Here is a 15,657-nt window from a genome sequence, read left to right as displayed (position 1 = left end):
TACCGAGAGAGAGCTTTCGTCGCAGCATCGGCGTCCGGCTGTTTTTTCCACGGGTTGAATGAGCATTGGCCGAAGAGACGCGATTGTGTTGTATATGACCGAGCCGCACACGGACACGTATGCCGGTAGGGACGGGGGCCAGAGTTTCATCGCGCCCTCCGTACCATCTCGCCGTCCCAATGGTTCCCCCTCCTGTCCTTCCATTCCCTTGACGGTCGTGTCCCCCGTACCTTCCCCACCAGCACGTTGCCAAGAGCCCAGCACGTTAGGGACGTAGCGCGACCGGCGGCGCGCAGGCCGGCAAACCAGCCATCAGGGTACCCTCAGTTCAAATCTAAACGCCGAGCCGTCAGGACCAACTTCTCGCGCGACTCTGCTCCACACTGGGCGCGCGTCGCGACACACACCGAATCACACACAGGGGACACGTTATGGACAAGATCGGAGGCTCGCGCGTCTTCCGAGAGAATCACCAACGGTCACTGGGAATGTCGTTTTAACTCACGGCCGATCCTCGTTCGGGCTCGTTTTCAACGTCTCCGCCATTGCCGGTTCGCATTCGTCGCGACGCGTGCACCCGAAATTCTACCGCGGAACCGACCGATAACCGTTCCCGTCGAACGACTATCTCGAACGGTCCGGTTCGATCTTCGATCTACGGTGTGTGCGTGTGTATGCCGTTGCGCGCTCGCGTGCACGTGTGAGGCACGAGGCTGCCAAGAGGGTGCACTCTGTTGCTGATAGAGACAGAGGGACGGACAAGGGACACGCAGAGTTCTTATGTTTTCGCGAGACTCGTGGGAACGCGACCGGCTTTACATTGTATGCATCCCCGTGGACTGACAGTGATCCGGGATCGAACATGCTCGCGTGAGAATTTTTCGCTGCAAGTTCTCGCTACGAGTAGCCCTTCTTTATCGAGGCTCTGCTCGAAGCACTCGCGGTGGTAGAGTATTCCCGACAATGATTCGCGGCGTCACCACGTGAAACCGTACTTGCCGCGCCGAGACGACAGCGGAACGCTCGGGATCTTTTTGGGAGAGAGTCCGGCCGAGCGCTCGGAAACCCCCTGACCGGCGTTTTCCTGGAAGACTACCCACGTGAGAATGGATATAGTGCCGAGTGGTCTTCTCGTGCCGGCGAAAGTCCTGGATATTGCTACCTATCATTCGTCGTTTTATTCGCCGCCACCCACCGAGGCGTAAGTAAACGTATTCGTCTTATCGGGATGACAAGGGGGCACTGTTCGATTTATACGTACAGGATACAGCGGAATTCGGATTAAATTAACCCTTTGCACTCGGTAGGCGACTCTCAGTCATCGTTTCGTTTCACATGGTAGAACTAGAAAATCTGATATTTAACGTTGAACATTGTATAATGCCACGTGAAATATTGGAGAATGACTTTCCTTGATTTACATATGTTCTCTCGCTAATTACTTTCAAAGAACATCGTAATCTCATCGGAGAATATTGAATATTTGAAAATCTTTCGAGTGCAAAGGGTCAACGCTAAAACTACCGAGCAGTTGAATTGATATTTTGAAATTTGTCTACAGAAACCCTAATCTAGCGTCTGTTTAATAATTGCAAAAAAATCAGGAATGGGTGATTTCGATTGGTAGTTTTAGTGTTAAATGGATTGAAATAGAAACGTTCGAATTCTAGGGGAAAATGTCGTTTGACGTTCGACATCGGTGAAAGTGCAGATTACATAGATGTTCCATCTATTAGATTCTATCTTCTCGCAGTGGTTCTCAACCTTTCTTGTAACACGACACAACGTGGTGTTCAATGGCGGGCTAACGTGTCCCGTTTATTTGACAGTTTACGTTCTAACGGTTGTTTAGCTTTGTGTTTATATTGTTTCATTTTGAGATTATCTTCGCGAGGCTCACTGGTTGGGAAACGCTGTGGTAAGACTCAATGTTTTAACCCTCAAATATGTACGTTTTCGTCTATCATATAAACGGCGATCCCTGCGGCCGTTTAGACCTCTCCTCTTTTTTTTTCCTATGATTTTTTTTCCGAGATAACTTCGAAATGAACATTCTCGGGATACGGCCTCCTCGTCGGATCTAATGAATACCGTTACATTGAGCAATCCGTCAGAAAATTAGAAATTAGATAGACTTCTTGAAAATTTCAGTGAGACGAATAGTCCCAGGCATCGTTATTCAAAGGTTGACCTACATGTAATCTGCATTCTAACCTTAAAAACACCCGAATTTGCCGCAATAGCAAGACAGTGTCGTCACTATGCCATACATTGTATCATAACCACTAAACTAAATGGACAATACACAGTTTAACCTAATTTTCAGTAACGGAACGTACATATCAACTATCAGACATTTAAAACACCCATTCACTGATCGATTAACAAATTAATTTATTTAACGATACAAGCTACCAGAGAGGTCAAAGTGACCCATTTAAATTACTCCTTTAACAATGATTAAAAACAACAAATAATTATCCGAGAAATTACCACAGAAATTGATTCACCAATAAACAAACTGAATTGTAAATCGATAGAAATTCCAGTAGCACTGTTAGAGTTTCCATAGAAAAATTCCAAAAGGTCGGTTCGACTGTCCGGTAGTTCTAGCGTTAAATATTGCATAATTTCAAAATCGGTCACGTGTCACTTTGCATACGGAGAACAAAGATTCCGTTGAGATGCAAAAACGTAAATTCGTTTCCAATCTTGCTTCTCCGTTATTTACAAGCTGCCGGTTTGCAAAGTTATCTCGCCTGTTCGGATTCGCTTCAGCTCTCGAGCTTATCTCGTGCGAACTGTCACCGGTAACGAGTGCGATTCGGCCGGTTTGTCAAAACACAGGCGCGTTACAGCGATCGCCGGGCTCGGAGCGAATTGCAGCCGTGCATAACGAACATTTTGAAACGCGCCGAGAACTGCGACAACGGAAGTCTCCGTTTCAGGGTCGATATCAAAGGATGCGGCTTTATCTCGGGATAGATTGAACCGCCGCCCGTTAACATAATGCCGGACTCCATTCCGTCGTGTTCGACTAGTCTGTTTATATTCATTTTAAATCCGAGATGACGCAACTGAAAAACACGGTTCAGGGATGGTCACGTGACTGGCTCTCTTAACACGATTGGACCAACCACTAGGGCTCCAAGTAATTTTATATTTATGTTATATATTAGAAATGTATATTATATTATTTAAAATTGTAATGGACTCTGCTCGTGCACTTGTTAATTAATTTCTGTGAAAGGAAGCTTTTCTTATTAAATGAAGCATTTAATTACGAATCAATATATAATGGAACACAGACTGAATAACAGTACAACAAGTATCGAGATAACCAACAAAAAGGCGATTCTTCATGAAAAAAGGAGCGAGCCTTCTAAACAACAACAACGACTAAGAGCCGTCCACTAATTGATCTGTTAGCCTCTCGCAGTCTCATTCTTGAGTTAGGTCGGGTCGTAAACAACTTCCGTCACGTGCAAGCGGGGAATACCCCATGTCCTCTTTCATTACGATTCTAACCTCGCAGACGGTGGGAGCTTGAGACAATAAACTAATCTCCCAGAAGCGGCGCATCCCCGAGACGGTGTCCCTCGAACGAGCACGAACTCCACCGTCCGACCACCCCATTCGAAAAATTCTCCGAGCTCCTCAAATTCAAGTCGCGATCTCACGAGACTCGACAAAACCCCACGAAACGCTGCCCGCTCCAAGGACGGGGCCCGATGCCGGGCGAGTTTCCTGGAAGCTCGAGAGAAGAAGGAATTCGTTCGAATCCCGTTTGCACTGGTGATTACGAATGCGTTAGAAAAGACGGGACAGCATTTTTAAAAAGTCACCCAGTAGGTTGTGGGCCCGAAGACGGGCTCCACCGGCCGGTGGAGTGGGAATACTCGCCGGGCATTGGGGCGGGAGGAGCGGCGAGGGGAGGGGGGAAGAGACAAACACGCAGGCAGGCAGAAAAGAAAAGCACAGCCCGGGCATCAACGAAGGAAGAGGATCCTTCGACTATATTCCTCGGGTGTTGTTGCCTAGCAGATATCCCACTTTAGGCTCATTTATCGGCCGCGGCTGGAAGGGAAAGACCCGGGGCCCGTATATCCTCGGTATCTCGCAGGTCTACAGCCCAGGCCTCTCGGCCCAGGCCCGACCCGTCCCCGGCTAAGGAGATTTAAACCCGGTTTCGGATCGAACCCGTTGAGAATTCCCCTGTCGTTTATTTCGTTTGCCGGCGGGACGGGTTCGCGTCTGTGTCCTTTAACTCGCCGGCGCGCCGGCGCATTCACTATTTTTCTTGAATCGCCTCAATTTGGTCGCATTGTCCCCGCGCTCTAAGCGCGCGTTACATATTCAGTGGTCATTAGTCAAATGCGTTCGGCAACCGTCCCGGGGATGCCAAATCTTCAGTTTGACCCTGCGAACTGTTCGCTGACTTTTTTGTCTTAATAAGGATCTTCGAAGGATCTTGAACGTCAACCCTTTCGCTACGGTGTAGAAGGGAATGTGAAAGTGGGAACGTTGCAGTCTTCGGCATTCGAGTCTTTTGTTTTGAAAAGCGTGACGGTACTTTTGGAAGCGAAATGGTTTGTAGTTATAGTAATGTGTTTACCATTGTTCCAACGTATTTTTGTTTATATTGTCTTGTGGCTCTGTTTTTGTGACCGGTGACTATAGTAGTAGCGAAAGGGTTAATGATAAGAGGAGGATTGAGGAGTTATAGTTGGCACGAAGGGAAAGTGAGCATTTGGGAATGTTGAAGACGAATGCCAGGGAATCGTTTAAGTCTGATTGAAGGAGACACTGGCAGTTCGGTCGATCCGCTAAGGGAATTGCGATTGAACGTCTTCGCTGGAGAATTCGCTCGGTTAACAACCGAGTTATAGCTTCCGTTAAGTTCTCCCGAGGAATGTACAGACAGATAGGTCACGGTACCCGGCGACCGGCGCCGTTATCCTTAGAGTTCGCCGGGAAAGAGGGGAATGAAATCGCAAAAAAGTCGATCTGGTAAATCGAGATTCCAGGCCTGCCGGACACACGCGGGGACCGCGCGGCTGCGAAAGGAAGACGAGGAAAAAGAAACGGAGGAAAGCGCCAAGGCCGAGCGCGCGCGAGCGAGCGCGGACGGGCAACAAAAGGTCCGTTGAATTTTGAAGAGTTCGCACTTGGGCGAGATCCTGGGAAGCTGCGGACCGCTAGAAAGTGTGGAACGCGAAAAGCCCGCGGCTCGCGACGCGCGTGTTACCACCGTCGGCCACGTGGCCGCTTCGCAAACATTCCTCGATTCACGCCAAGGTTCTGGACTGGGAGAACGGAGGAACCGAGCAAACGGGGAAAATACCACATAAAATCTCGCAGAGTCGGATAATGAGAATATTACGACGCACCTTGTTTTTACCCCTTTGCACTCTGTAGGCTCCAATATTGCAACAGTTATAATATCAAATATTTTAATGAATCTTAAAGAAACTACCCTAAAATTATTAGATTCTTCGCACATCCAAATTTTCTATTAAGAGGGAAAATAAAAGACCGAAGAAGTGTTATAGCATTTCTCATTTTCGCTACGAGTACTATAAAAATTAGTTGCAGTTGCTGATAGATTACAAAACAACCTGGAGTGCTAAGGGTTGACCCCTTGTACCCGGGGGTCACAGTCAGTATTTGATTTCATATAGATAAATCAGAAAATTCAGTATTCAATGTCACATGGTATGTAATGGAATTCCCGTGATTTCATTAGAGAATAATGAACACGTAGCAAAAGATTTTTCAAGTGCAAAGGATTAACACTAGAACTACCGTCTAGTCTCATGTTGTAATTATTGATATCTTCAAAGTATTCGATATCTGAAATGATTTTGAAAATAACACGTCCCGTGCCACGTGTACCACACGTGGTACACGCCAATGTTTGTAAGAAAATATATTTTCGTTACAAAGCAGTGAAAACAAAGAAACAATATCAAAATATATAAAAATGACGAGAAACTTGAATATAACTTGTTATTTTATCGAAAAATTCAATACGGTTCATAAGCAAAATATAACCGAAGTTTCCGTGGCATGGAACGTGTTAAATATTGTAAAAAATGTCCGATGAAATCGAAAGAACTGTATTGTTGCAGTTTTTGTAAGCGCTGTATATCAACCCCGATAAACGTACGGCAGTTCTAGTTAAACTGTACGAACAGAAAGAAGAAGCGTTGAAAGATGTATCGGTTGAAAACTGAGCTATCGTCTCTGAGATCAGAATGAACTGCCAACTCATTCAGGGAAGGCTTCCCAAATGTACATACATGTGTTCGGGTCGGCATGGAAGAGGTTGCCGAAATTCTTCGGAGTCTAAGAGCGGCCAGAGATTTATCTGGGCACGATTTCCACGGAAATCCGTCTGCCGATCTGCGAAACGTTCGCTACCTTACTCTCCAGCGTCAGGATGCTACTCGCGCCGGGAGAATAGGACAGGAAACACGTGATTGGGTTTCTTAGCGACGCGGTCACGGATTATAATGGTTGCTATGGGGAACAATGGTCGCCGCGGCGAGATTCCGCGGCTGATTGGAAATCTTATCACTGCACGGGCGGATGCTTATGCTAACTAGAGTCCTTGCGTAAAACATTTACTGCGCCATTTAAATTTGATTAACGCGCAAGTAAGTCTAATGATTTAACATAGAACTGCGGTACCAGTCGAAACGACTGGTTTCGATTTTTTTGTCTAGCAATTATTGATATCTTCGAGGCATTGAATATTCGAAATGATTTTGAAAATAGTTGTTGTTCTAATTTTTATAGGAATTGCATATTAATCGTATTAACACTAGAACTATCGAACCAGTCAAAATGACTTGTTGTTTCGCAATTATTAATATCTTAAAAGCAATTGAATATTTGAAATGATCTTGAGAATAAATAGTCTCATTTGAATACTATAATGAATGTCCGAAGGAACTGAGAATAATCTTTTGTTACAAATTTTGTAGAGATTACATATTGATCGTATTAAACGCTCGGTGGTTCTAGTGTTAATTAATTACTAATCCTGATAGGGGATGATGATATGAATCTAGCATTTCATTACATACTTTCGATTTTAATTTATTTAGGGATCGTTGAATTTAATTATACCGTTGTCTGGTTTTATCAGAGCTTAATTTGTTTCGGATCGTTATCATTCCTGGTTGATTGGATACACTGAGTTTCTACGATAGATCGTTCACTCAATAATATCGATAGTTTTGATCGGGGGATCAGTTGGTAGTGTATATTAGTCGAAAGAATTCGCCAAGTCACTTTTTTGGGTATCGAACACGTGATGCAAGGGTCGGTCAGCGAGTAGGCCCCCTCCTCTTGCCCCTACTTCCGTTCTAAAAAAGATGTTTAGTCGCCGCCAGGTGGCGACACTGACAGAACCTTTGTTGCCCGGTTAACAGATTGTTCCTTCTTTTTCTTTTTACTAAATTCTCCTCGTTTACTCCGCTTCCTTAAACAAAAGCTCCAATTGAAACGATGAAAATTACGAAAATGGACGAAGCTGTTAAATTGTTTAACCTTCAAACTAACTCGTTCTCATCGGTTATCTGTATTCTATACTCCATACATCATAGATTGTCGCAAAAAAATCTGTACAACTTCGAGATGCGTGTTACGTGATTTTTATAGACAAAAACTTCTGCCAAGATTAAGTGCCCGTCGTCGAATCGGTCGTTACTTGCCGTGAAACACGATATATTGACAATAAACATTTTATTACACCGTGTATAAAAAGAGTAGAATAATTCAATGCTCTCCAATGTAAGCTTCAGACTGTCCGAAGCAACCGATCCAATAACTTAAAAAAGAACGTTCCACAGCCATAACGTTGTTTCTCCCGATAAGCTGACCGGAAAAGACGGGCCCGATTAGGGCGATTAGCAGCGTTACAACAAGACATTAGAACCTCGAAAGCCGCGGAGCACGGATCTATCTCCCGAGGCGCGTTCCCTGGGAATTTTAATTAATGTAAATGGAGAGTTGAAAATCGGGACGCGGCGATCGCGAGCCACAGAGCGAGCGAGCGAGCGCGCGGCGTGTGGTCCCCTCGTAAAAGGAGAAGAGGTCCTCCTCGCGTGCGCGCGATGCAATCGAGTAGTAAACTCGTACGGCTCCCGCGGTCTCGCCGCTCTCTAATTTTAGAGGAAATGCAAACAACGCCGCGCACGGGTGAACGACAATGAGCTCCCGGAGCGATCGTTTGGGCCGCGGTCTCTCGGGCTAGATCAAGATCACCGAGTTCAAGTCCTCTCCGGGCTGGCTTGCTCCGCCTGATCGTCCGTCGCAGCCTTTTAAAATTCGCAACAGTGCATCGCGGATTCCTCGTTGTAGGACAATTAAATAACCGTTTAAGCAGCTGCGCTCCTTTTAAAGGACGGACAATGATGCGAGGCGAACGACCACGTGACGGGGCGACCGAGAGAGACGACCCCAAGACGTCGTCATCCGGCTGATGAACGTCCTCGAAGGGATTCCAGTTTGGTGCGACGAGATTTCGCGAGTCTAGCCTTCTCCCCCCTCGGGCACCCTCGGAGGAAGTCTACGGCGGTCCCCCCCCTCTCACGAAAGATGGAACGGATCTTTATATCCGTGGGTCCTCTGCGTTCAGGCCCCGTTCTCCTCCTCGTCTCGTATCATTATTTCCGACGTCGGGTTCGGTACACTCGAGGGTCGACGACGCCGATCGTGTCTCGGGGTGCACAAGAGCGAGCCTGATTTCCAGCATCTGCTCCAGTCAAGAAAGACCACAGTCTGGAACGACTTCGACTATGTGTATAGGCGAAGCCTTTGCATGCCTCCACTCTCTCTATCTTTCTCTCTCGTTCTCGATCCCTCTGTTTCGGTCTCTCGCTCTCGTCCACGACGCCTTATATTCTATTGAGTCTTCCAAAAGCACCGGAGCATATGTTTTCGAATTGTTCACCGGGGTCAGGGGACGGCTAAATGATAGACTGACGCCGCTTTTCGTTCGCCGGCGACACGAGGAATTCTAATGATCTTCCCCTATTGTCGGCCGGCAGCAATCCTTCTATTCGATATTATAATGCCGGGATTTTCTTCTTTTTCTCTTCTCCGCTGGCCCGCTTTCTTTCTTCAGTTTTCTTCGGCCGCCGTTCAGGCGACCGCATTATTTCCAGCGAGCTTCTTCGACGCCGGGGTACCCCCGCGCCGCCATTGTTACGGCCGAACGCGCGCCTAACCGCTCGCGCTGGCCGATTCCAGTCGAGTGGAAAACGCGAACGGGGTCTTTTGTAGCTGCATTAATGGCGACTCGGTTGGGTCATTTCCTCTCGTTCGAGTTGCTCGATTTTTACGAGAGGTCCGATTCTGCGTGGATCGGAACATCTCCGATTGTCTTTCACTTTGGCTCACGGGTAACGAACATTATCAGTCCCCATTGAATCGAGGTGGGAAGCGTCCGCCGCGTATCCCACTCGTACGGCAAGGGGTTCAGCGGACACGGGCATGTGGCGCAAACTTTCGAGAGTCAGCGTGCTCGTTTCACCCTCCCCGGCGAACAGCGACGGCCGGCTGGCCTGTCGGCAGCTTCCACCCCATCTCCGCGTGACGGTGAAGCGCGGTACCCGGTCAGAGGGTAGATGCAGCCTAGCCGTGACCGGTACCGGGTGGTGCCTCTAATCAGCCGGCATTAGCAAGGTGCGCCGCGCGCGGATACGATCTCGCGGCCGGATCGCGCGCACCACCGGGTCGATCCCCCCGATTCCCACGGTGGAATTAAAGATTCACGAGGAGAGACTTACCCATCGCGGCGCGCACTTGTCATGGGAACGAGCACCGGGTGGTGGCTCCTCGCTCGATTTACAATTGGTCGCCGCGCGTTCACCGGGGCCCGAGGCGTGGCGCGACGCGCTCTCGCCCCGATAGCTAGGGGGATGAACCTTCCACGTACATCCAAAGGGGCCTTTCCCTCCCCCTCCGCTCGGCTATTCTCTTTTTTCGTTCCTTTCTCTCTCCCTCTCTCGCTCTCTCTCGTATCGCCACGCCACCCGGCGGGGTCGCGGGAATTTCCCTCGCCTACCTTGCCGGTAGGCACCGCTATCGGGGTGACATATGCGCGCGCGGGGTTGCTCGGTCGGCCAGGAGAGAGGACATCGGGACGACAGTGATGCTATTAGGGGCTGCTCCCTCGTCCCACGATCCGATAACTTTGGAGTATCTCTTTCTCTTGTTTTGTCTCTCGGCGAGCTCGCCTTTCACTGTTTAACCCTTAACGGATCGGAAGTATGTCGAGTTTGCTAAAAAATAAGTAGGTAATAAGCGGAAAGGAATTCACAGGAGTGACCTAGTACAGTGTTGATTGTAAATATTACAATAAAGTGAACATAATCGAATGATTTCCATGCTCCGTTAAGGGTTAATGCAATTTGGAGGATGAATGATCTATAGATAACGAGCGAAGCATTTGGAGAAGTTGGACTTTCCCTTGTTTCACATTTGTGACAATTTGTCAAAATAATATTCTTCATTTTATCATATAACGCAATTAGCTTGTCGTTCGTAGAATCAAACGAAGTTTACTTATTCTTCCTATCATAGAAATGGAAAAACAGAACACTATAATTTTTCCATACGCAAATAGAAAAGCGTCGTTCAGTTTCCGGACTGAAACGATTCGCTCGGCATTATTCGAAAGAGTTATTGAAAAGAGACCTCTGACACTCGATCAACGCGAGAAGTCAGCTTCGACGCGATCCTACGTCGATTGTGGGAAGATCCTCAGTCTGCGAATAGAATTTCGCGCGAATGCAGGGTCTGGTCAGGGTCCGAGCACCGGCGAGACCACGGGCAAACGAGCCGATGGAACACGTGCATCCTCCGACTACACGTGCATCCACATGCATGCGTCATAGGAGCGGGTGCGGCGCGCATGCTCGGGGAGGGTTCTATCGGAGGGGAAGTTTGGCGGTGCGAGGGCATTGAGGCAGGTGGTAGCCAGATGTCTCTCGTAAGGACTTCTACCCTGATGTCGTTGCCTGCCTCTTTCTCTCTCGTTTTCTCTCGTTCTCTCGCAACATTCCCTGTTATATATGCCCCTCGTGCGTGCACGTTCACGTTTACGCGGGCACGAGCAGCTCGCACGTACACACCTATACACGCATACCCTGAACTACCGCACCCTGTCCCTGGCCGTCGAGTTTGTGCCCCAGCCGACGAATTGATCCGCTGCGAGTCCCGTGGATCCCGTGCCCCCCGTTACACGGGATGAGTTCTGGCTAGAGACGAGACTTAGCGTAGACTCTAATCTTCGGTTTAATGAATTTCAAGCTATGAAAGGGAAAAATGCTAACGATACCTCGATGTACGCTATGCGCGGGACAGCTTCGAATGTTTCGTTGTGTACGAGTACTCGGGAAAGTTACGGAATACTTCCGAGTACACGAATATCGGTGGAATAGTTAGTCGGGAGTTTTAATAGCTAGTTTTTAGGGATACACGATTGTAAATGTTGAACTTGATTGAGAGAGCCGATCGGTCGGGTCGACACAAAGAGACGACGGGAAGAGGAGGGCTCCGTCTAATTGGACGCGAGAATTTTATCTCCGCCGCGTGGAATTTTTATGGCGGAATTAGAAATCAAACGCGGCGATACCTTCGGCGGAGCCGATCCTCTAGTTTCCGTTCGTTCGTTCGTTTTTAATCGCAGTTCCCCACAGGGCCGAGAATCGCGGCGAAACGCACGGTACCCGGTTGTGTTTATTGCGCCATTTTGAATTTTAAACGCGCCGCGACTCTCGCATACCCAGTTCATTCGAAACGCGTCGTCGCGGCGGAAATTAGCGACTCAAGGTATCCCAGTCGAAAGAAATCGAAGACGAATTGTTTTGTCAATGCTATTGTCACGGGAATCGCGTGTATTACGGTGGAATTTAGTTCCGCGGCTTTCTTTTCGGTTTCTCGTCTTTTTTTCCGGGGAACACCTTCGGAGTTTGAGAAGTTTACAGGGAAATTATACTTTGCACCGTAAATTCATTCGCACTCGGACATTCTCGCGCGTATGATGGAAGGTCTTTTGTGCGCTCGCATCGTTATGGAACATCCTGTATAATCAATACTTTCGAAACGTGTTTAGCCGAGTAGTAGAAGCGACGACTGGTCCGACGACCAATCGCAGTGGAACAGGTATAGGTGTGTTCGTACGATTTCTCGAGGCGTCGCTTTCTAATTCCGAACGAACACGAGTCCCGGCGTCGTTAGCTCGTTTCTTTGGACACCTCGCTCAGGCGAGTCGATCGTTGCACGAAATTTACATGATTTTAGCGACATCCCGGCTTTACTTTCCCTTTTGACACACGCAATAGAACGGTCCTAAATTCGTACGATCTCTATACATTCCACTAACTTCCTTTCGTACATTCTCGACGTTCGTTCTTTTAAAGAAACTCACTATCGCGTGAAAATAGTTTCACAATCTTTCGAATAAATAAAAGAAATATCTAAATATCTTTTGCCTTATAATCTTTTAAAAATCGTTTTATTATTGTTTTCTAGGGAAATTATAACACTAGATTTATAAGAAACGCGTGTTCATAAATAAATGTTTCAAACGATCGAAGAAATTACGGTCGAAATGAAAAATGAATGTTTCATAGTATCTGGTAGTTAAAGGAAAATTATTAAAAAAGAATTAATAGAGAAAACAATCCTAAGAGGGAAGATTCCAGGAAAACGAGCGATCGACCATGATCTCGACGGAACCGTGTTCTTTTTCTCTTTCCCTGCGATCTTATCACCTTGAAGTGGCTGGAGGTGTGCGCTCGTTGCCCATTCATGAATCACCGCGGCCGCGAGATCGTTAGACGCTCGAGTAAACTCGTCCACGGTTCATTGAGTGAATTCCCCGGAGCCGCGATTACCTTGCACTCGTCCTTTAGGCGACGTAACCCGTGATGTCATCGAGCGGGCTTCATTATCCACGGATCCGTGCGATGCGCCGGTTTTTGCTCGGCCGAGATTGCCCGTAAACAACGTAATACCACGTCTGAACCGTGACGAACGTTACACGAGCAACACGCGACTCTCGTCCTCGCCGGGGACTTTATACGCCGCGTCGAGCGCGTAATAACTGTAATTTCTAGTAACCCGCGTAGCCAACCCCGTGCATTCTCATCTAATTTCGAGACTCGTGCGGATAGAACCAAATGGTAACAACAATCTCTCCAAAACGGTCGAAGATTATGAATTTTCAAAAAGCTAAATTCCTACGACGATCCTATTCGAAGCAAAGATCGAAGACAAAATGGCGTACAAGTTGCAAACATAAGAATACAAACATTCCACCGGTCGATGATTAAAACGCGTTCAATATAAAATTCTAATAAACCAGAGAATTCGCGATTGATCGCTGGATTCTGCGAACCTTTCTACACCTCGTAAATCCGAGGAGATCCAGTTCTCGCCGGTTGCGTCAGCGAAAAAATCGACTCTACGGGAAAAGAAATTGTACCGTCCGAAACCGAGTGACACGGCGATCAAAATGTTAATTAGAACACGAGGCGAAAGAAGTCGCGACACGTGGAGCGCGATCGGCGGGTGTCCGGCGACAGCAAAAAGGAGCAGCTAGCGGATCCTGGGTAATTTGTCACGGTCACCTGTCCTCCGGGCGATAAAGCGCGGCCGTGTTCCCTCGGGATGGGCCTCGCGGCGAATTCCGGCATATTTCACTCGGGTCGTTCCCTTTCATCGGTAAAAGTCGCGCGGAAGCGTTTCAAACGCGCGCGCGCTGGCTCGATCTGTTGGTATATCCCGGCGTCGGTGCCATTTCTCGTCGGCCGTGGCTCGCCTCGGCGGAGGGGGTGGGTCGTGGGGGTAGCAGCTGACGCGACGGCATGCCAGGGACGAATGGATCGTTGCACCTGGTCCCCCAACTTTGGAGAATCGACGACAGAATCAATTGCGGCCGGCTTCGTAGCACGCGACCGGAGGGGCCCGGGGTCGATAACAGTTGCGTTGACCCACGATCTTGACCCGGAGCGGATATATCGGCGGTGCCTTCCAGATAACGACTATGCGATCGGCCCGCGTTCCTCTTAACCCCTTGCTCTGTGCTTTCTCGACTCTAATCGACGCAACTTTGTCATAACTTCTCGAAAAAAGAGGAAAATTGTAAGCGTATGTCCGTGTTCCCTCTTGATACTTAGCCAACCGAACGGGGAGATCTCCCACTGTTCACTTAGCAACGTATTGCATTTTATTCTGTTTACCTTTTCTTTTATTTAGTAAGTCTTGAACTGGGATTATTTGTAATTTGTCAAACACGGTTCTTAGTTTTACAAAACACAGTTTCTGACTGAATTAATTGAATGAGTTCGATTGAAGATAATGGAGGAGATTGTGGTTATAGTTCTTTTTAGGCGATCGCCTAAGTGTGAAGTATAGTAATTCATTACAGAAGAATATTTAGGTTGAATTCGATTGAATCGAGGCATTTATATTTGTTAGGTTTGTTACGTTGTTATAAGACAAGTGGTTAGCCCTTTGACGAAGACTAGGTCGCGAAGAAATGATTTAATTAGTGAAACAGCGAGAGATCAGCAGTTTCCTGTTTTCCTATTAACCCATTTGCATCGTGAGCGCTTATATGTGCACCGTTGTGTAATTTGTATATCACAAAAGAAGGAAAGATACATTTTATGAATGCAATAATTTCCGCGTGGCTATATAGGCTTTTAATTCATTATACGTTTCAAACCATTTTCATTTTGATGCAATTGAAACATTTGTGCCGAGGACCAATTTTCCACTTTTTCCTATGACGCAAACGGGTTAATTAAGCAATCGACATATAATTTAACTTCATCTGAAGGTTTTGTACATTTCAAAGAATCTTCGTCAAAGGGTCAAGACAGCGTTCGATCAAACTAGCATAGGAGGTTCAGGAGGTAAAACCTCGCAGGGTGAATATTTATTCAAGTTTACGAGACAATTTATAATTCCCCGAGTGCATCGCAACAACCTAAGCGCCTTAAGATTATTATCGGATTACCGGATGCTCTTTAATCGTCCCCGAGCTTCTTCGGTTCAAGAAAAATGGAAAGTAAACGATCCTCGCTCGGCTTAGACCAGCCTAGAGAACGGAGGTCTAGAGCAAACAGTCCTTGTCCGACGGAGCTGAATCGTTTTTTCCTACGAAGCACGCTCCTCCATAAACATTCCTTCCCCGAAGAGGGAAAGTGGAAACTGCCCGGGGACCGGTGCGAGGGAACAATAATCCGAGCGTTGACCTCTGTCCAGTCATTACGGTAGTTCGTTATCGAGGCATCCTCCTTTCGAGGATCTTAGGACATCTCCCGGCCGTGGAAACAGTTCTACGCCCAGCTGTGCTCCTTTATTCCCCTTCGAGGCGGGCCGATACGTTCGCTCGATACGATCTCTTGAAAGGATGGTGGGAAGGCGGCGGACGCCGTCTGGTTTTCCCGACGAACCATGACCACGGGTCCTCGGCCGCGTCGGCCGAGAAAGGGACATCGGCTGGCTGCGTCGCGCAATGACCTTATTGTTGCGTGACGGGCGACAGGCGGACGGAAGGAAGGAAGGAAGGAAGGAAAGAAAAAGGATGACCGACTGACGGGCCCTAAGGCCCCGGTCTCTAAGTTGGCC

The 15,657-nt window shown here is 47.7% G+C and overlaps 1 protein-coding gene across 3 annotated transcripts in view; it reads left to right on the top strand.

Moving 5' to 3' along the window:
- The window catches only part of Myb (proto-oncogene like protein Myb), a 70,191-nt gene that overhangs the window by 21,361 nt on the left and 33,173 nt on the right, over positions 1 to 15,657 (top strand). For 2 of the 3 annotated variants that reach the window (XM_076369279.1, XM_076369278.1), the window contains exon 1: positions 343 to 1,201. The exons of the other annotated variant lie outside the window; for it this stretch is intronic. In XM_076369279.1, coding sequence (XP_076225394.1) covers positions 1,107 to 1,201 — 95 coding nt within the window. In that variant the 5' untranslated portion in view covers positions 343 to 1,106. Of the gene's footprint in view, positions 1 to 342; positions 1,202 to 15,657 lie in introns of those variants that run through there. 3 annotated transcript variants of the gene reach the window in all.

This window comes from Nomia melanderi, chromosome 7, assembly GCF_051020985.1.
Source record: "Nomia melanderi isolate GNS246 chromosome 7, iyNomMela1, whole genome shotgun sequence".
NCBI classification, from domain to species: Eukaryota; Metazoa; Arthropoda; class Insecta; order Hymenoptera; family Halictidae; genus Nomia; species Nomia melanderi.
Note: the sequence above shows the minus strand (reverse complement) of the source record. Positions and strands in the feature narration are given on the sequence as shown.